Source organism: Trematomus bernacchii, unplaced genomic scaffold, assembly GCF_902827165.1.
Source record: "Trematomus bernacchii unplaced genomic scaffold, fTreBer1.1, whole genome shotgun sequence".
NCBI classification, from domain to species: domain Eukaryota; kingdom Metazoa; phylum Chordata; class Actinopteri; order Perciformes; family Nototheniidae; genus Trematomus; species Trematomus bernacchii.
The window spans coordinates 1,084,158-1,106,013 of NW_022987767.1; the positions used below are offsets into that span (position 1 = coordinate 1,084,158).

Here is a 21,856-nt window from a genome sequence, read left to right on the forward strand (position 1 = left end):
ATCATATCACTAATTACACCATCTGTGGAGTGCTGTTTAGCTTGTTGTACAAACCCTCCAGTACAGTGAGTATTTAGCAGCTAGCTACTCTGCACTCAAACTGCTTCACCAACTAGTTTTCTAAGTTGGAGAAATAAAGTTCTGCGGAGGATACGGACACGTTTCTGTTCTGTTTTGACGTGCAGGAGTTACTTGGTGCTGAGCCACTTTGTTACATTTTTCTTGTTCCTGCCCCTGAAGCAAAGGGGGAGGAAAAGGAGGTGGACCCACGCGCACAGTCGCCGGTCTCGTGGCTTCTTTGTATACAGCAGCAGCTGTGTGTAAATGCATGAACACACAGCCTCTGCTGCTGCTTGACGGACAGCTTATCAGGCTCCAACCTCAGAGATGAAGCGACTGAACCAGGTGTAGAAGAGGAATATTCTAACTTTACCCCCACCACCGCAGTGTCTAGTCATCCCAACCAAGCTTGGGTCAGTTTCTCCGTGTCTCTGTGTGCGCTGGGATTGTAAGCGGCAGAAACACATTGCTCTCCGGGCAGAGTAGGCTACAGCTGCGCGGCTCCCTAACACATCATGGATGTACGGTTTTATCCGACGGCTGGTGGGAATTCTATTCCAGGAGAACCACCAAACATGGATTTTTCCCACTGTTTGGGCTACTACAACTTCAATAAGGTGAGAAAGCAGTGTGCTGTAGTCTAGTTTTGTGTTGTGTGTCCACGCTTGTGCAGAAACACTACCGTAACTCCGGGCTTAATGAGTAAACACTTGAATAATGATATTTTAATTTATCAGCTACATCCACTTGTTTCCTCTTGACTTCAGCCACTAATCATGACTGTTGCTAGAGTTGCTTAATGAATTCTTCCCTCTCCTGCCACAAACTTTGCTGTTGTGCATTAGTAATGAGAATGAGAGGTAAAAACAAGTGTATAAGTGGCTCATACCGGCCACACTGCTAAACTCTCACCAGAGATGTGATCCTCAGTCATGGGCGCTGTTGGCTATACAGTTACATGTTCCTAGACATCAGTGATGGATCACTGCATCAGCACTCTACACACAGTACATGCATTAGAATGTGATGATAGTGAGATACTGTGGATCAAGTGTCAAATGAGTACTCTGCTCTGCTGCACTGGGAGCCTGTAACAAGACCCTCAACAGGATGCACTGAATACCATGTTGTGCAAACACTTGTTTACCCTTTGGCATGTTAGTGAGCTACTTCTATAATTTATTGCCTTTTACTTTTACAACTTTTATTTAGAGATTGTAAGTAGCTTCAGCACAGCAGGGTTGCTGTTTTAATGCTTGGATATATTACTGAATTCACTTTAAAGCTACACATATAAACACAAACATACAGAAAGGGAAATAGACAGCACACCTTCTATCTGTTCAGCATGAATGCATTCATTGTCAGTTTTGCGCTGTGCTGTGCACTTATCTAAAACATGGCATCACTAAACCCCTCAGACAGCAATACTATAAGGCAGCCACATAATGTATCACACAGTTTTATCTACTCTTTCCAAGGGCACACAGCCTATTTGCTGCATTGTTTACAAGTTAATTCACTTTCCTGCTAAGGGGTGGGGGAAAGAATTGTATCGCGATATTTTTGTGTGGCATATTCTATTGATATACAGATGTCAAGTATCAATCTGTTTATGATAAAAAATGATTAAGATTGCAAATATAAATTGCATGTTTTGGTAACATTAAAGTCCACTAGATGGAGTTTTTTCTGATGAGGTCAGCAGGGTTGGCAGGAAGCTGTGCAAATCAAAGATCGAGAAATGAAAGAAAGAAAACGTAAATGCTCATAAAACTTAACTTTATTAGATAAAACAGATGTTGGCGATCTGTGTAATTTGCAGTTGAAAAAAAGAATGTTCACAAATATGTTATTGCAACATTTTTTAAATCCTGATAATATTGACATGTCTAGCCTCTGTTGATTCTCACCCCTATTTCCTACATGTGTATACAATCAGCTCTTTAATAATACCATTGCTGAGGTATTAAAAGTTTATTAGCATGAGGCGGAGGTTATGTAAAACACAGAGGATAGTTTGAGGTATTTTCACAGTGATGTTACACTTGAACCTTTTGACCCACAATCCATCAGGAGCTTGACTCCCTTGTACCCAGCAACAGGGAACATCACTTTGACAGACTAATGACACTAATGCAGCGTGCTGTTTTTACAAAGTTTAAATGTTGCTAGCCCCAACATCCCCCCCCCCCACACACACACACACACACACACACACACACACACACACACACACACACACACACACACACACACACACACACACACACACACACACACACACACACACACACACACACCACCCGCTCCCAAATTATTCGCCCATGCAATCTGATGCTGCTCTAAACAGTTACCAGGTTTGTTTCACTGTTTCATCAGCTCTTTGTCATCTGGCCAAGTTGTCATATGTGCCCAATTTCATCATGTCTTCATCAGCCCTGAGAAATGTTAACTACATTGCTTTGGATTGGTGTAAGAGTCCAAGTACGATTTTATTCCTGCTCATAAATTCCCCAGGTCAAGTGAATTTTTCCATCTGTAACAGTAATTGGCCACAATGCAAAAGGAGGCAAAGAGAGAAAGAGGGAGGGTGGTGGGAAGGTGCTTATCCAGTATCTCCACCAGTTTTGTTGGACAGAGAGAGAGAGAGAGAGAGAGAGAGAGAGAGAGAGAGAGAGGAGAGTACAACGCATGTATTTCATGCTAATTACAATGCCTCTCCATGGTGAACAAATAGGCTCTTTTGCATGCATCTTTCAAATAAGCCTCCAATTTATTTGAATGAACTCGCTGAAAGGTAGCTCAACGCAGATCTGATAGTCATCCAAGAGGTATGGCATGCTTAAAAGTCCTGCAGAACTGAAGTATTACTTCTTTTAATCTATTTATAGGCTGTCACAGCACCTTTTGCAAGCAGCAACACTTTCTTTAGATTCATAGTTTTGATTTGAAAAACAGGCAATACCCTGTCAAAACGCTGGCACAGAAAATGTTCAATTTTAATGACAACAGAGACAGAAGGGCCCAGAGGCACTTTGAAACATCAGAGATTCTTTTAAATTTACAGAAAAATCCAAACGAGTGGCACAAACTTAATTAGGTGCTGCAGTCATGACTAATGAAGCAGCCTGTTTTTGGCACAGAGATGAGAGAGAAACAGCAGTGCTGAAGAGAAACATGCCACAACTTCACACGGATGAATAATACTCACACAATAAACTCATAAAACACATTTGCTGTCATCTGATATAATTAATCACAGATCTGTTTATAAAAGTCCCCTTACAGCAAATGTGAATGTCTATTTCTGAGAGTTTTTAACTGTTCAGTAAAGGCCACACCTGCCAATGCTCATACTTTTACTCATTGGTTGTTAATTAAAGTTACATTGTTCTCAGTTTTATCTGTGATAATGACTCTCTGTTTTACTGGCTCTTTGGCTCATGTTAAGAACACCTGGCACTAGTCAGTAAAACATAAAATAGCTCCCTATTAACGTTAGAAAACTCAATGAGTTCATCTTCATTTGTTCAATTTGGGTTTGCCAGCGATGCGAGACATTTTGAGTTATGTGGTTTTTCTGGGCAAGCTCCTCAGCATCAACCAAAGACAAGAGGCTGTTTGGATTCGACTGCTTTTGGTATTTGTAAAAGTCAAATGTGATTGATTTGAATGGTTTCATGAAAGAGACTCAGTGTTTTTTTCCCATATTTATAGCCATCTGGTCTTTTTTTCCTTACGGTTTAATAATGTTTCAGATAAAGTTACCATATAGTGTGGACTTTCATTACCTCCAGGCACAGAGGGACTTAAACTACAAGCAGATGTTAATACAAACTCTTCACCTGCACCAGTGCTAACACATGAGGTTTATTTGCTAAACTAATACCAGCCCCACTGAGACTTCTTTGAAATGCATCGCTATCATACTATTTGTATGGCACTGTTGCAGAAACATACAGACAAACATAGACACAAAGCTTTTTATTAAAACGTATAGTAGCAATAAAAAGTAGATGGAAAGGTGCACACAGACATCATCAAATGTCCCCGACTGTATTATTGTTGATGCTGAGCAATGTAATTGGACCTTAAAGGTAGGGTAGGTACGAATGGAGAAACCAGCTCGAGTGCGCTAGAATTTGAAAGTACGCAGCCAAAAAAAATCTGCCCCTTCCTTCAGACTTCCTTACAGAGCCCCTCCTCCAACACACACGAACGCGCACATGACCAATGAGGGCACAAGATAAGTTTGTGCACAAGATGGAAGGCTGACAGGCAGGTAGGCCATCCAGTTATTTTAGCCGGGCCGGCTCAGATGATTGGTCGTGCTTTTCACAGCGCCACGGCTTCCACAGATGACATTTTTTTATGTATTTATTGTCAAAGCATTTAATGTATTCATTGCTATCGGGATGTTAAGAGCATTCCATGGAATATAACAAAAAGTGTTTCTGAAGTGAATTACCTACCCCACCTTTAAACCGTTTGTTAGTAAAGCATTTCAACCAACAAATTTAATTTGAATTCAAACTATATTCCTTATTTTCATGAAATCTTGCCCAATCTTTTTTACTGTTTATGGTGACCATTTTCTGTGTATTAGCAATTCAATGCATACATATATAGTAACGACTCTCTAGTGGCAGAGTCCTCCATTACAACACTTTTAATTTGGCCATGCTGTTGTGGGAAACTCCATGTGCCATATTCAGCCTGAAATCAGATTGCGGTTGTAATCATTATTGACTGAGTTATATATTAGAATGGTTAATAGCTTGGTCGGTGGTGTTGTAAGCAAATGCACAAGTTGCTCTTCTGTAGTATTTAAGTAGCAGTAAAGTCTTATAGATGCTTTTAACTGAACCTCAAGTACTTTATAACAAGACAAATCCTCTATTGCGGCTAACTTTTCAAACAGAACACAGATAAGGCAGGAAGTGATTTACCATGTCCTTTGTGTTTTATCATCCACTCCCCCTATGATATGAAAGACCAACTGTGCTGTAAAAACAATCATTAGGGAAGTTGTTCAGACTGTAAGACTTGACATGATAATGTAGGCCTGCAGCTGCAATTATCAGCAGATTTTATTGAGCCTGTAAAAAGTGGTGTAGGTGAAACAGAAGCCTTGCTCATGGTTCATGTGGGCCCTGCTGACCCATGCATATGTAGGGAAACTAAAACGACAAAGATTTTAAACAACTGGGGGGTTGGGGGGGGGGGGGGGGGATATTAGGGAAGTACTTTACTTTTCCAGCAACAGACCCCAGGGCAATAACCTCTCATTGTGTCCACAGCAGGCCAGGCCTCTTTTGTCTTTGCTGCCCTCCGTGCTTCATGGGGAGGGAAGGGGTTAACTCTCCGCTCAACCAGGGGGCCTTGTGCATCCCTCCAGTGTACACAGCTGGTGCCATTTCATCACACACATTCTAAACATATCCAAACACAGCTTTAAATGTGCGTGTGTGTTGGGGGGTTGGAGTGTAACATTAGAGGCTGTCTGCTTTGTCAAACTGGGCAGATGATTGATATGACTTCAAGGTGCGTGTTAAATGTTTAAATGTCCTAGAAGTGAATAGCTGATGTGTTTCGCAGAGTCTTTTAATTGTAGCTTGTCAGGAGATGTGGCTCAACAGATTTATTAAACACCTAATTTTCCCACTGAGATTAGACGGTGTTATTTAAAGTCCGCCTGCTCGAAGACACACTGTACTTGTAGTTGCCGCCTCTAAGAATGAAGGCTCTGTCTGACAAACTGCTCTACACACATACGTCTCCACAGGGCAGATGTTATCGTTTTGTTAATGCACAGCTCTCTACTTCCTACAGGACGTCTTAACACTCAACAAAGCTGATGATAGCACACACTGATTCAATAGCAATAGAGACATATTTATGGGAAGCCATATAATTTATATGAAAACTGACTTTTAAGTGCTTTACTGAAAAAGCAAGTTAAACTTCAGCTGTAGCAGCTTTGTATAAAACTATGAGCCTAATAGTTTCTGAGTCCTGTGACACCACATTATCACAGCTGTCACTCTCTTTATTTTGTTGATCACGTTGAGATGTTGACATATGGCACTCGCAGCAAACAACTTCAATCCCTTTGAGTTTGTTCCGGTTCACTGTAACTTGTTTTCCCAGTATACTCTGATGAGCTGAGTAGCAGTATGAACCTGTGGGAAACACAAGACCAGGTTGTCTGCTTTGTTTACGAGGTGGATATGAGAAAGGCTCTAAAAATCTTAGACAGACATAGACCATTACCCAGATCAACACTCGTAAAGACCTTCTGTAATCCTGCCATCACTGCTCATAAATCCACTTCATTATAGCGCTGTGTGCATTACTCGGCGTGGTTCATTTTGGCAGACCTCACACTCTTAAGTTGTTTCTAAACCGGTGGCTTGTGGACCCAGAGGGCATCACGTGTCCTGACAAAGAACATCTCGCTGTACGGAGCTGGCCTCAGGTTGTGATCTCATGACCAGAGACAAATTGGAGCTCCAGTGTAAACCCAGTCAATAATCCATGCTTACATGTTGGATGTATTTACACAGTAGGACAACCATTTGTGTATACTTTTATGTTTATCCTTCAGGATTAACACTGGTGAGTGAAAGTCTATTTGTAGCTGCATAGCTGTTGCAGAAACATCTATTGCGGTGATACAGAGAGGATGAATCCGCAGGAGAGGCACACTTGTTATTAGGTTTTGAGCATGAGCACAACATCACTACATCATCCATCAAACCATGTAACTGCCTGAGGAAAACATTTTTGTTTCGACATTCAAAGTCATGAAGGACTTGTTTTGTTACAGTGGTGGTGCATAAAGTGATGTATGGTTACTTAAATGTCCTGTAAAGCAACATTAGCTCTCTTTGTTATTTCTGATCATTACATTCCCTTCTGCTGCTCAAAGGAAAATGTGCCTATTGCCTTATAACAACCTTTCTTGGAGATATTAATTATTTGTCGCATCAGTATGCTGCAACTGAAACTTGACACAGTAATAATATCAATGTTTCATTTATTTTGACGGTGATTAAACCATTATAGCACGAAAGAGAAATTCAAAATTGTTTGTAAGGAGTTCCTTCTCTCGAAGACGTGTAGATGACACATTCAAGGTCAGTGAGGGATCGGATTTTAGGATTGGATGCTCTTCACTCGAGTACCAAAAGCACATGCATTTACTCAAGTTTTGCCAAGTTGTATATATGTCACTGACATGAAAAATAGTCAATCTGCTGAGGTCAAAGGTAAAATAACTTCCTGTTGGAGTTTGAAGGAGTCTCCTTATGTTTGTGTAAATACTGGTTCCCTTTCAATCAAAGCAAGGCCCCCACAAGATATATATTTTCCACCATGATGAACTGTTTTTATCTGGTTTTGGCTCACTACACCTTTGACAGCCTCTCTCAACCTTGCTGACTTATTAAAAGGAAGGGAAAACTCCCCGTGCCACAGAAAACTACCTTTACCATGAATTAAGCATTTTTCAAAAGGACCAGTCAATCACTTCTGGTCGACCGATTCAATAAGTGCCGTGTCCCTTTAGTGGTTAGCTCTTGCTGTTAAAGGTAGGGTAGGTAAGAATGGAGAAACCAGCTCGAGTGCGCTAGTATTTGAAAGTACACAACCGGAAAAAATCTGCCCCTTCCTTCAGACTTCCCTACAGAGCCCCTCCTCCAACACACACGAACGCGCACATGACCAATGAGGGCACGAGATAAGTTTGTGCACGAGATGGAAGGCTGACAGGCAGGTAGGCCATCCAGTTATTTTAGCCGGGCCGGCTCAGATGATTGGTCGTGCTTTTTACAGCACCAAGGCTTCCACAGATGAATTTTTTTTATGTATTTATTGTCAAAGCATTTAATGTATTCATTGCTATCGGGATGTTAAAAGCATTCCATGGAATATAACAAAAAGTGTTTCTGAAGTGAATTACCTACCCCACCTTTAAGTCACATACATTTTTAAAGCTTTCCAGAGAGGCAGCAATTCTATGTTTCATAGATCTAATGTCCAATTCTCTTAATGGGCTCACGGACTGTATCAAAACATGTTGAGCTGTTTTCCTGTATACTTAACTGGCTTTATTTAACCCTTCTCCTAAGCTCTTTTCAGGGAGCAAAGGCCACCGACTGTCCTCCATCTATTTTTTGATATTTTCTAGGACGGACTAGTAAAGTTATCTATATGTTAGACATGTCCTCTATAGCTGTAACTGCTTTTCCCTTTAACTAGTGTCCAATCAGGTTAATGGAGATTATCAAATTGAAGAAGTATAAATATTAAAGAGGCCCTATTATGCTTTTTGGAGTTATGTTATTATATAGGTTTTTGTGCATTTTAAATGGTCTTCAAAGGCTAAAATCCCAAAGTGTCTCTCCAACACAACGCCTCCTTGTTACTTCTATAACATACTGTCATCACTACTGCAACACTCACGCTTCTATTTGCTAGCACATTGTAAGTGGCTAAGGGGCGGGACATCTCTAACCAATCACAACAGAGCCTGCCAGCTAACCAATCAGAGCAGACTGGGCTCTCACTTGGTGTATGATTTCTGTCTCTCCTCTAATTTAGCTGTGACCATTCTAACTAAAGCAGCCGATACTCATAGAAATATACAAGTCACTGTTCCAGCAATTGTTCGTGTATCAGGTTGAGTAGGAATATATTTCTCATTAGAGGTGAATGGGCTGCAGGTGTGTATAGTATTACATGTTACGCAGTGTGATTAATCCACTCCCCCCTCCTACGTGACATTCCAATAATGCAGCGTGTTACCAGGTTGCACTAAAGGGACTGACAATAGTAGCAGGTGTGCAAATATCCCTCCGACCCGTTGAACAAAGAGCTTAAACAATGGGGGTAAATAAAAGTTGTATTTGAATTGGCACGTTGGAGCCAATTGATACAAAGTTCAAGAAATGCAAACTTCAAATACAACCTGTTTATAACACAACAAAATATGTAAGCGCCACTTTAAAACCCATCGTTTTGAAAAGATGTAGAAACATTTGCTGCCTACAAGCACTGTTTTGTAATATTTGACTTGACTTCATGCTCGTACACGCTGGTCAGATGTGTGTCTTCTAGATACTTGTGATTGTCAAACACTGTTTTTTTAGAGTCTCTCTGTGGCAGTTGGATAATGTTAATGTCTATCTCAGCAGTAACTCTACCATAGCAATAATACTGCAGGCTATAAACCCAGCCCCCCCACTAAATGAGCTTTAATAGTCTCCCATAATTGGAAAACTGCCATCTCTCCCTGCCACAGTTTGATTGGATATTTTATATACATGCATTACACTGATATTCTCTGGCATATATACTTTTTCTTTCTCGCCGTAATTCAAGTACATGATGATATCAAGTTCACAACACATTGAACTGATGGAGGATGGTCTCGCTGTACCGTGACGTCCCGGAGGGAAATAAAACATCTGTTCTTAGAAGAATATGTATGCCCTTTATGCCTTCCCTATACTTAGTAAGACATTTCTTTGTATCCATCTTAGAGAACAAGCTCATGTTAAAAGGAACGTCTGCAAGCAATTAAACGTCAACTACTCTTTGCTAATGTTTTTCTTTTGTATTCCTGCCCTCTAATCTATTGTTCTCTGTTATCTTGCCCTTTCCAAATCACTTATGTATTACTTTTTTAATACGTTTTCTTAGCTTAAAAAAAAATATATTTCTCTGTGCAGACTGGAAACCTGACTTAAAGTATGAGACAGTCACAGGACACACTGACCTTATCCAACATTTCTTTAAGATTATTATATTTTCCTAAGCCTCAAACAAGATCTTTGAGTTGCGTAAACATAACAATAACATGTTAATAATGCTTAAAGGTGGGGTAGGTAATTTTGGAGAAACCAGCTCGAGTGCGCTAGAATTTGAAAATACACCACCGGAAAAAATCTGCCACTTCCTTACAGAGCCCCTCCTCCAACACACACGAACGCGCACATGACCAATAAGGGCACGAGATAAGTTTGTGCACAGATGGAAGGCTGACAGGCAGGTAGGCCATCCAGTTATTTTAGCCGGGCTGGCTAAAATGATTGGTCGTGCTTTTTACAGCGCCACGGCTTCCACAGATGAATTTTGTTTATGTATTTATTGTCAAAGCATTTAATATATTCATTGCTATCGGGATGTTAAGAGCATCCCATGGAATATAACAACAAGTGTTTCTGAAATGAATTACATACCCCACCTTTAAGTTGCCAGGACCTGTACTGTAAGGAAGACAAATTAAAGATTCTCTGCAGACATCACAGTTTCTAGAAAACACTGTTGACTCATGACATCACTCTTACATCACTCTTTTGGCTGTAATTGCTCAACAATTATCTTCATTTGAATGAGCAAAGCTCTCAACATGTTACTGAAGAATCACTGCTTTGATGGTTTTTCATGTCAGTAAGATGGACATCATGCAGTATTCATGAGTCTGCCTAGTTTGTTTTATTCAGTAACACGATCAAAAGGAACAATGGACGTGGCCCCAGTAAAAGCTCAAGCCTTATAATAAAGGTTCAGTCCCTTCAACCTCGACTGGGATCATGAATGGGGTCCATGAAAATCTTGAGCCGACTTCAGATATTTTCAGGAGTTGAAGTCGAGGCTCATTCACAGCGTGTCCTTGTTTATTGTGATGTGTGTGTTTCTGCTGGCTCGTGGACTCTCACATGTGGTCATAGTGCGGTATGGCAGAAGTAGAAACAAGATTAAGCTCAGTGAGGCCTCAGCCTTGGCAACGTTCCCTCCCTGGACTTCATCTGACGATTCTTTCAAAAGACATTCCTTCCGAGGAAACTGATCTAATTCCTCGTCTTTTGCAGCTTCTGACTCACTGTGTTTCAGATACCTGCACGGCCTTGGGAAAAGGATTTATTTCTCTATTTCTTTTAAAAAGACTTCACTGTTTGTTTCTCTCTCGCTGATAAACAAGAAGAGAAGCTGACTGATTACACTCTTTCAGGGGCATTACAGGCAGCTGATTAAAGTGTGAGGTCGGAGTTAGCCAAGGTTAACCGTCCATAATGAAACACTTTGAAAATAATGATACGCTGCATGGTTTTATGAGGGCTTGTGGCTGCTCAGCTCAGCAGTGGTGACCTTCAGCAGTTCCACTAGCTAATCGTGGCGATCCTGCAGCTCCCCTGTAGTTTGGAGACTCCATTACCTTCTGATACACATCAAGGAGAGCAGTGCAAGTTCTGTCTCTGTAACCATTGTACTGACGTGGCTGACCATATTCACTTACATCTTCAGAAAGGGCTTTGATTTGTCAGGCAGAGATGGCATCACATCCAACATTCAAGTGAGTCCACACAGAGAAACTCGACACCATTACTCAATCACCAGCTATGATGTATTTCCATCCAGATTGCATAAAAAGATAATCGTCTTAACAATATTACATTACTTATGAGTATTTGTCATGTTTTATTGCGGGGCATGTGGACTTTTATTGACAACAGCTGCACAGTGTACACCTGGGTAGTCTGGATTACACTCCTGCTAATACTTAAAGTTTCACATTGAAAACTGGCTGCTGTCCACGCTTTACGCAAACTGAATAAGTAATGCCTACCTAGAAATTGAAACAACAATATTAGCTTTGGTCAACAAGTGTAATACTTTTGAATTCCAGGAAGTGTTCATATGTATTTATAGTACATGTGAATACTGCCAAGAATATGTTGTTTGTTCATCTATCTGAAATGTGTATGGCTTCCTTTTACTACAGGATGCAAAGGAGGGGTTTTTTTTTCCAACAACCTGTAGTTTTATGAAGTTTGTTTTTGCCTTATGCATTGATAGTTTTAAACATAAAATCACTTTTACCCATAAATATAATACTTAGAGTTTTTTTTAAAATACCATACCATGATGACTGACAGGCATGTTGACAAATATATACACTTATAGCTCGAGTGCACTAGAATTTGAAAGTACACAACCGGAAAAAATCTGCCCCTTCCTTCAGACTTCCTTACAGAGCCCCTCCTCCAACACACACAGACGCGCACATGTCCAATGAGGGCACAAGATAAGTTTTTGCACGAGATGGAAGGCTGACAGGCAGGTATATAGGCCTACAGCTATATATTGTTAAAATGCCACGATCTTGGCTGATGATTACTTATCTAACAGCCAGTAAATTGTGTTTCATTATAACCATTATTGAAATGGCATCCCATAGGGTGGTGCAAATTAGTATTATTAAGTAATTTGCTGAATTGTGCTATTTTCTGCTGTGTGAAGGGGGTGAATATGGGGGATGCATGTAAATGGATAAATAAAAGTCTTATCCTGTTGGTATGCTGAACACACTGACGCACATTTCTATCAGCTTGTGTTGATTTCACATTGAGTTGTTACCAAATATAGCATGTACTGCGCTTACAGTACAATTCCCAGTTTACCCAGGCCTAGCATCATCAGTTGTCAGGTGACAAAATATCACGTGTTTAGCGTCACTATTGGGATTTGATATTGTCAGTAGAAAAACATTCCTAAAAGGAACTAATAAACAAATAAGTGTAATTTCCCAGTTCATGCATTTATCACCACACACTCTCATAACAGGCAAGCTTCAAGCAGAAACAACAAAGTAGAACATAAATGAAAGACGTTTCCTTTGCCAAGCCAGAAGCCCTTGGGAGGTACCTTGGTGCTTAATTAAAATCCAGAAGGATCATGTTTTAAGTGTAGGTGAGCGAACACTGAATAACAATGGCAAATCATGCCCCGGAGCATTACGGGTGTGTTTTGGAAAATAATAGCAGCATCTCTCTTATTTTCTGTACAATATTAACGAGATTTAATGTGAAAGAAAGCCATTTTTTAAGCATTGTGACAAAAAAGACTGTGGTAAATTCAGCCTTTCCTGGCTGCAGAACATGCCAACACCAGCATTGACATATTCATCTCATAATTAACCATACAGGATTATAATGAAACAGCTCATTATTAGACATTTGATGGCTTACCCTTTCACTGCACTGTTTATCATTCCTTTTTAAGCCTTTCAATTCCTCGCATGTATGTGCCAGCGACAGAACATAACCATACTATTGTCAAAGTGTCACAGTTCATCAGTTATCACTATATAGTGTGTGTGAATTGAAAGGGAGGCAGTAATTATTATTCAAAAGAGATTTGTATTGAAATGTTACACAAGCTAAAGACTCAATTCGACTACATTTAGCAAATTAGCTTACGAATATCAATTAAACAACAATGTATTTCTAAGTCTTTCTAACATTAACCAAGCTACTTGTCATCTCAGACCATGCTGTTTTAACGTAATTATATAGAAGTGTATTCAATTGTGCAGCCAAGCATTTACCAGTGATTGCTTATTGTCTAACTTTTCAATTATGAGAGGGAAATTCCCTTTAAATAAAACTGCATATGGCTAATAGAAAATACATTAGAATTTCCAACAATAGGTTGCTACAGTATGGTTGTCAAAAAACAATGACTATTTAGTATTGTAAAGCCTTTATTTCGCGTATTGCAAAATTAATGACATGTTTGAGTTTCTCCATCGGACAGTTGAGCAGTGACCAGGCCAACTCTCTGACTGCTCTCTGGGCTACAGCCAGAGACACTTTGGGTAAATCATCAGACGCAACACGATGTGGAATCACATTTTCCAGGGACGGCAAATCGAAAAAATGAACTGTCCTACATACTGCTGTTCCTGCAAGCGCCGTAATTCTGATGTGCACTGGCTCTTAGGAGAGGCTAAAAAAAAAGAAAAATACATTAAAAGGGAGAATGTGTGTAGTTATCAGCCGAAAAAAGCTCTCCCAAGTCAAATCCGCTCAATTACCGAACTCTGGAGAGCTATCCCCAAGCAACCCTTCCATTGGCCAATCAGTCACAGCAAATTGCAGTGGTGAATATTTCAGACTCGACAGATTGAAATAAAGACATCATGATTATTTCACTGTTGTACGGTTTCTTCGAATCATTTTCAAGGCTTTTATAGCTGGAGCCAGCATAAACTCTTGATTTAAGAAGGGGGAGAAGTCGAGGGAGAAAAGCAAACACAAGGGCTGTCAGTCAATGTGGCAAACTAATTGGGTCGATCTCTTTAGCAAAGATGAATGAAGAGATTAACTCTCCCTTTGTGTCCAGTGAATCTCCCCCTCTGGCTCCAGGTGAATTAGCTGATGACAAGTTGACGGTGGGAATTCTCCCTCTGATTTAAAGCCACAGTCAGTATTTCCAGCATGGTGCTAAATCTCTAATTGTGTCATTACAAGCTTTGTTTGTATATAGATCAATTGGACCAATGCATATTTAACATGTATTTTAAACAATAAAAGCTTTGGGTTTGTTAGTTTCAGGTTATTTACAAAGTTGTTCCTCATTCTTGCGTTCAAAAAAACCTCAGGATACCTTGACATTTTGGCTACAATATCACACGTTCTGATGCTCTGCAGAATATATACTGGCAGAGTTGGAAAAGCAGGTCAAGCATGGGTCTAATAGAGTGCCACAGTGACGCGTCCTAAAACCCGGACGTAAGTTAGCATTTTACCACCTCCGGTTCCTTCGACAAAAAAGCAATGCAATTTCTCCATAGGATTTAGGAAAATAGCTCGAAATAAGGTCGGTGGTTGAGACACATTTAAGAGACGGATCACGTTTTGTTCTACGACATTAAATGCATCAGCAGTGACCCCGCTGGTGATTTTTGAAGAGTTGACGTGTCTGAAAAACGATGGTTGTTACCAAGTGGCTGAATAGGACTACAGAAGTTGTCGAGGCCGTTGTACGTCATTACACCGAACACGTAAACACTCCCGCTAAGTTTGTTTGCCCTGTTCTGCTTGAAAGCAAGTACCTGTCTCCTGCAAACTGTTCAAACAAACGCTTCAACTTGTACCATTTTGAATCTGTAGTTTTGAATATGGATCTTAAGTTGGCGTGACGTTGAAGCAGCGACCCTGCTGTAGTTCGTTTATAGCATAACGTTAGCATTTTGCTTCTGACGACTAGATTTATGATTAGAAAATTATAAAAGTAGGGTAGACATGTGGAGATTATCCGGCTGAACAAAACGTGATCCGTCTCTTAAATGTGTGTCAACCACAGACCTTATTTCCAGCTATTTTCCAAAATCCTATGGAGAAATTGCATTGCGTTTTTGTCGAAGGAACCGGAAGGAGTTTACTTCCGGGTTTTAGGACACGTCACTGTGGCACTCTATTGAGACAAACAGAGAGTGATTGGAGAACAGCAAGGTGTGAGTGCATTTGACTGGAGAAACTCACCTAAAATAGAGGTCAAGACTCAAATGCAGACCTTGGCAGTGACCCCCCCTTTTTTTTTACGCTGCTTAGACTAACGAATTGGACTACAAGTGCTCAGAGGGATCTGTTTTCCAAATAGGAAATCAATACGGCTGTAAAGGGGGGATGTACGAATATGTCTTAGGTTATTTTCAAATTGTAAAAGGAGACGGATTCGACAAGATGAACTCTCGTCTATATGTATATTATATTGATTGACAGCCATCCATTCTTTACCTGCAGTGTGTGTACTATAATGTGCATGCAAGTGTAAGATTTGTTTGCCAAATGGATTTTCACTAATTTGCCTGATAGTAACAGTTGGGAAATTAGGTCTGGAGAAAAACGGCTGCATTTGATTGGCATCACACTGAGAAGTGTCATCAACAAAAAATGCTTTTACATAAAGCTTGTAGTTATTCGTGTGAACACTTTGCTCACTACGACAAGTCTGCTTCGATACACCGCAGACCTCCAGGTTCCCGCATGCCTTTGATCTCCAAACCTGTCATTTCGCACAGAGGAAAGGAATCTTTTTTTTGCATTACGACTAAAAGACGTCTTTGTTCTGTATCTCTTTAAATGTCAGCGCTGATATGATATGGAATCAAAGTTGAGGCTTAGTGTTTGTAATTATTCAAAGCTGCTATCTTAATCTCACACTGCTTTTGAAGTAGGGAAATGTTAAAGTGACATTTTGAGTTTAAATACTGTTAAAAACATTAGCGAAGCACTTAGCCCGATGGTTGCTGTCACAAGAAAAACAATGTCTGCGACTCAACAGCCGTCAGGTTCGCTAATGATGTCCCGGTGTGCTGTCAATCTACCAGATGAACGGACAATAGTATGCCAAGAAGAAAATGCCTGAAATAAGCTAATTGCTTCTAAGAGCCCGCTCAACCGTTCTGTAACTACTATGTGTTCACAGATGTCTCATCCAGCTGCTATTTCATTACGGAACTCAAACACATTACAGGCGCAATGCACTCACTTTTCTTTACGAGCCTTTGTTGTAGCACATCAAGTCATAATGATTATATATGCATTATTGCAACCACAGGGGGCGGAGGAAAAAGGCACGTGCAGAATCTATTTGTGCATCTTTATTACTCCACCTAATATGCCCCTTTCATTAATCGTTGATCTTTGCCAACTTGTTGATTGTCAGGTTTTGAGACACATTTCTGGAGAGGAGCCCGAGAGTATATGCAGCCGGACCTCTGTCAGTAGCGCCAAGCAACACAGCCACAAATTGGAATGTGGTACAGCTCTGGGAACACAGCCAAGATTTAAATTAGACAATAACCTCTGCTCTCTCTATATTGCCTCTCTTTTCCAGCTGCAGGCCCAGCCATTTGTTTAATACAGTCAGCCCTGTAGTATATAATAGTCTGATATATGAGTCACCGCTCAGCAGTTTGTGTTTTTCAGATTTATAGAGATTGAACAACTGTTCGGTTTGTGCTTACTGTGGGCTTTTGATAAGAATAACAGAAAAGACACAGGTTGCACAACACCTTGGAAGGTATTGTGACTTTATATACTCAATAACTATTATCAGCAGTAACTGGAAGAGAGAAATAAACTTAAACACCCTACACACGTTGCTACAAATGAGCATTCATTGAAATGCTTACTTTAATTTACTTTTGAAAGGATTTCTGATTTAAATGTCAAGAAAGAACAACACCAACCTAACCAATAGCCTGTAGCCAAGTTGTCCTAAATTATAGTATGCCATGCATTTACTGACATCTTGTCTTGTTGTTGCCTTTAATACTTTGAATCAAAAATATTATTATCTTGCATATTGTCGCTCAACGTTTTCTGCCATTACCAGCTTAAAAATAAAGGATTGTGTTGAGTCCGTCTCCAAAAGCGCTTGACTTTGCACATTCCCAAAGCCTGTTATAATGAGTGTATTAGCCAGTAACGTCAGTACAGGGAATATAAAAATGTATCTGCTGCTAGAGCAATAAGAGAGGTCTCAACTCCCAGCAGCTTTCAATAAAGCTTTATGTGAATCCAGGCACCAGAGCTCATAGCCGTCTCAAAAACCACAAGAAGTAACACAACCATCGCCATTAACTCAACCAGGAACACAGACATTAGCAGTGGCAGACCGATTTTTCTCTTTTATAATCACAGATTTTTCTGAGGGTTATTAGCTTTTTTAACCCCACAGCAGCCTCTTGTACTTTACTGAAGAATGTCAAGAGAGTAAGCTTGGTTAAAATCCACACCTCTGATAACATTGTGAGTTGGAGTGTCTTCAAAGCTGCTGAGAGTAAACAAGCCTTGAGACATGGCTTAGCAGTAAAAGCAAGACAACACCGCCAAGCCAAGCCTTTCTCATGTTGCTTCCTCAAGAGCTGTGTGTCCATGCAACAGCAGCCATTGTGAGAAAGCTACACCATGTTTCTGAGGCCCTCTCTATTGCCTAAGCCCCTTTGTGGCTGTTGGCCAATGGCTTTGCACCCCGCCAGATCAAAGATGGAACCCCATTTAGCTTGCGCTTTCTTTTAGGATTTGCTCTTGAAAGTACAGAGCAGAGACTCAACAGCTAGAAAGAAAAACCTGGGATGTTGGATGTTGACCTGCATAGAATTGAGACTTCTGGGCTCAGACTATGGATCCATTATGACAAATACTAAGACCATCTTTGTTTTGGCAGCATTTTTTGAGTCTTGGCCTCAGAGAAAACATAGCTATGGTGAACCTCAGTGTATTTTAGTTCCATTGTATGGTGTGGGGTTGGATGTGGCCATGCTACAAAAGTGTTACTGTTAAGTCACACAAAAACTTGATGATGGAAAAGCCTAGAATGTTAGCATTATTCAATAAATGTCAATGATAGAAAAATAAGCGTAGGTACAATTCATAATAAGGCTTTTCTTATTCATAGCCACACTATGTATCAATCAACTATTTTCCGTCCAACTATTTTCCGTCCAAGAACATCAGACATTCATGGTCAAAGATTAGCTGCTAAACCTGCAGCTTGTGTTTCTATCATGAGCCTGTTAGCATGCCGATTAGCATTTAGCTAAATCACCAATGTGTCCCAGTACAGCCTCACAGAGCCGCCAGCATGGCTGTAATTGTGCTTCTAAATTTGGAAACCCATAATTAAAGTACAACATACAGCAGAAGATCCTAAAATTACTATGGTATTATTGTCATTCATTCGATGCGATGCGATGCGATAGCCGAAATGGTATAGCACTGAGTGTTTAAGCAATTACAGCATGTTCTAAATTGTTATAAAATAAGAGTGCATTTTGGGAATGTCGTGTGTGAGAAGTTGACTTTTCTGGGATTGACTGCTTTCTGCCTGAACTTATGTATGCACTGGCAAAGTAAACTCAACCAATTTCCTTCTCAAATACTTTAAAAGTAATGCAAAGATCTTACACATGCCGTTCCCCCTGGTCTGTATGTTTCTCCGTGTTATCACTCTTGTACACGGCGTCTGTGCTGAATATAAAAGTAGCCCCAAGCAATATGCTGAACGCACCAACTGAAGCTTTCCTTTCCCTGTCTTTCAACACTGCCATAATGACTGGGTAGCTTAAAAAAAGCATAATACATATTTGCTGAGCTGTGAAATCGCTTTAAGTTTTTCCTTTATTTTCATAGTTAAGCTTGTGATTTTCGTTGGATATGCAAACGTAGTTTCCTGCCCCGTGACTGTAGGTACAGAGGCTCTGCTTTTTGGTTCACTCGTTACAAATGCCATCCATACTTTCTTGTTCACATAGTTTTAAGCCTTAGTGATTACATCTTCCAAAGAGAAAAGGTCCTTTTTACCAGTCTCTGGTCATTACAAAAGGTAGCATCCTGTTGGAGCTGATTCATGTCATTTTTGTAACATGTAGCAGACAATATGATCGTTTGTGTCAGGCTTGATGTCTCTGCAATATGAACTGTTCACCCAGGCCTATGTTTACTAAAGCAAAGCAAGATGTGATGACACTGGTTCAGTCCACAATGATCAGTGTGGTGTCAGAGAGAAGATAATCAGCAAAAAGCCTGAACAAAACTGTCATCAGTCTGATTCAGATCCAAGATAAGACCTGGACTTTTTCTCATGTTGGATCCACTGCCCCTACTGTGGTGAGGCAAGAGGAAGATGAAGAGTGAGATGCTTAAAATGAACTTCCCCCTTAATTCTTCTTCATGTAGTTTAGGACTATCAATCCTGATGGAGGAAGACAGTGCTGGTCAGAGTAATGATTTTAGCTTTAAAGCGAATTACCAATCGATTCAGCATGCAGATCAGAGCACAGGTCGCGAGCCCACTGCGTGATCATGCTGCGATGTGTAGTCGTTTTACAAATTGACTGCTGCTCACATAGGAGGAATATATATCTCTATAGTATGTCAGCTCTCCCCTGCATGTGCAACGGCCTGCTGGGTGGGAATAGGTCTTGTGATCACCAGGCAGCTGCAGTGTTTATGCTGAATTGGGTTGTAAATGAGCCTGTATTTGGTGAAGAGGACCTCAGAGAATAAGAAGATTATTTCTACAGAGGATACAACAGAGCCTTTGCAGGAGAGGAAACAGTGCTACTCCTTTTGAGTCTTCACTGAACAAGAGCCCTGGTGGTAGGCTATGCTTTTAGGAAATTGCATGAAATAATACACAGCAAATTACCGTGTGTTTCTCGGGATTGGACGTTGAGTTTTAACTGCGGTGCTTTTGCTGCGTTTTATGGAGACCACTGGAGAACATATTAGCGCGAGTGTCATATTCCAGAGAACACATGCTAGTCTGTGATTACTGAGCTCAAGCTGAACTGTAAAATCGCTTGTCAGCAGTTGATATGTTTCTGGAAAAGCCCGGGCTCTTGATTGAATTAGTTTGGTGGTTTTTGGTGCTGAGGAAGAATGTGTCCAATTTGGTTACCTGCTGACAGACAGCACGGCTATGGTGACTTTTTGATTATACGTCAAAACCAAGGAAATGCAGGTTTAAATAATGTTCGTTTGCAAAAAGCGTTTCTCTTGCGTCTTTTCCAGTATTTCTTTATCATTTAATCACCATTGACAAAGCAGTAGTCACTGTTCAAATAAGAAGGTATGTTTATTTTCCATTTGTATGCACGCAGAGCTGGCAGCTGTGCTATCAGAGGCTCTTCAGGCGTGTGTTCTGTGGATCTTGGTTGTCCAGTTCATGTTTACTGATAGGATCTGTGTGGTTACTCCATCATATTGGGGGTTAGATGGGGTCGTGTTGGTGCAATATTGTGTTCACCCTGAGGTTGAAATAATTTTGTTTGCTATAATAGCTGTAAAACACCTTATTTCCCACTGGACTTTCTCTCGTACAAATATTCCTGCCCTGGGATTTAAAATGTGGGGGGGAAAATCGAGCATCAAAATTACACTGGCTTCAGTCAGAAACATACAAAAAACAAGCAGTATGCATGCTGATGTTTGTTGCTTAGAATTTGATTGGGACAGTTCTGTCTGATAATACAAATCTGAAGCTTTCACAAGGATTCAAATCATATCCTTGAAGTATTTTCTTGACATAGAATAAAAAAGCAATGGTGTGTCTTTTACAGAAAACTTAAAAAATTCATCCCATTCACTGCAAGGTTGCCTAGTTTTCTGTCTGCCTGCGATCATGCAGACAGTGGAGTCTTTTCACGTTAGGATCAGGGCTCATGTAAGCTCTTAATTCTCTCCTTTTAAACAGTTATTGGAGAAATGTGCTGGTGGTGCAAAAGGAGAAATAAAAACACTGACTGCCCAGTGTTTGCTCTGCCATGCAGCCATGTCTGACTCTTAGTCTAACTCATATTACACCTTTAACTGTGAATTCACTCTGATAATAAAAGCCTTCTACCCCGTAGTTACGTTAAAGCACCATTTCTATGGCTTCCCTTTGGGTCTCTTATTGTAGCACATGACTGCTTTTTGGAAATGTGAAGAAAGAAGTGCTAGTTTCTTGAAAGCTTGTAAGATCACTGCCTGAGCTATTGCTATAGAGCTTTACCGGATATTTAAAGATGTCATGAGCATTTATTTCACACAAAACCAAGTAATTCCACTCCTTACCTTTTCTTTATGTGTTACATCTCTGATTCAAAATATATACTTTCTTGGCACACACGCGGTTGTTTTCCGTCTCACATGGCAGCTCTTGTCTAGCTCGTCACATCATTTTAATTACAGAGCCTTCATTGTCTGCGCTGACCCATTTTAGCTGCGTGGTCCCTCCAATCACACTTAATTTCATCTGGCACTTGACGCAATCGTCACTGCTGCGAACATGAGTGGCAAACGCCTTCCCCCCCACAAAAAAATGAATTGGGAATAACAATAATGATGTCCACTCCCTGCTCTGGTTGTCCGCCGGGGCTTCTGCTCTGGTACATGGTACAGCTTTTAATGGTGAAGATTGATACTGGTGGCTGGGGACATTTCTTGGGATG

General features: G+C 40.4%; 1 protein-coding gene across 1 annotated transcript in view; it reads left to right on the forward strand.

Moving 5' to 3' along the window:
• Positions 1–316: 316 nt before the first annotated feature.
• tox3 (TOX high mobility group box family member 3) overlaps positions 317–21,856 on the forward strand; it is a 41,962-nt gene continuing 20,422 nt past the window's right edge. Inside the window, exon 1 of the mRNA XM_034148385.1 lies at positions 317–677. Coding sequence (XP_034004276.1) covers positions 576–677 — 102 coding nt within the window. The 5' untranslated portion in view covers positions 317–575. The remainder of the gene's footprint in view (positions 678–21,856) is intronic.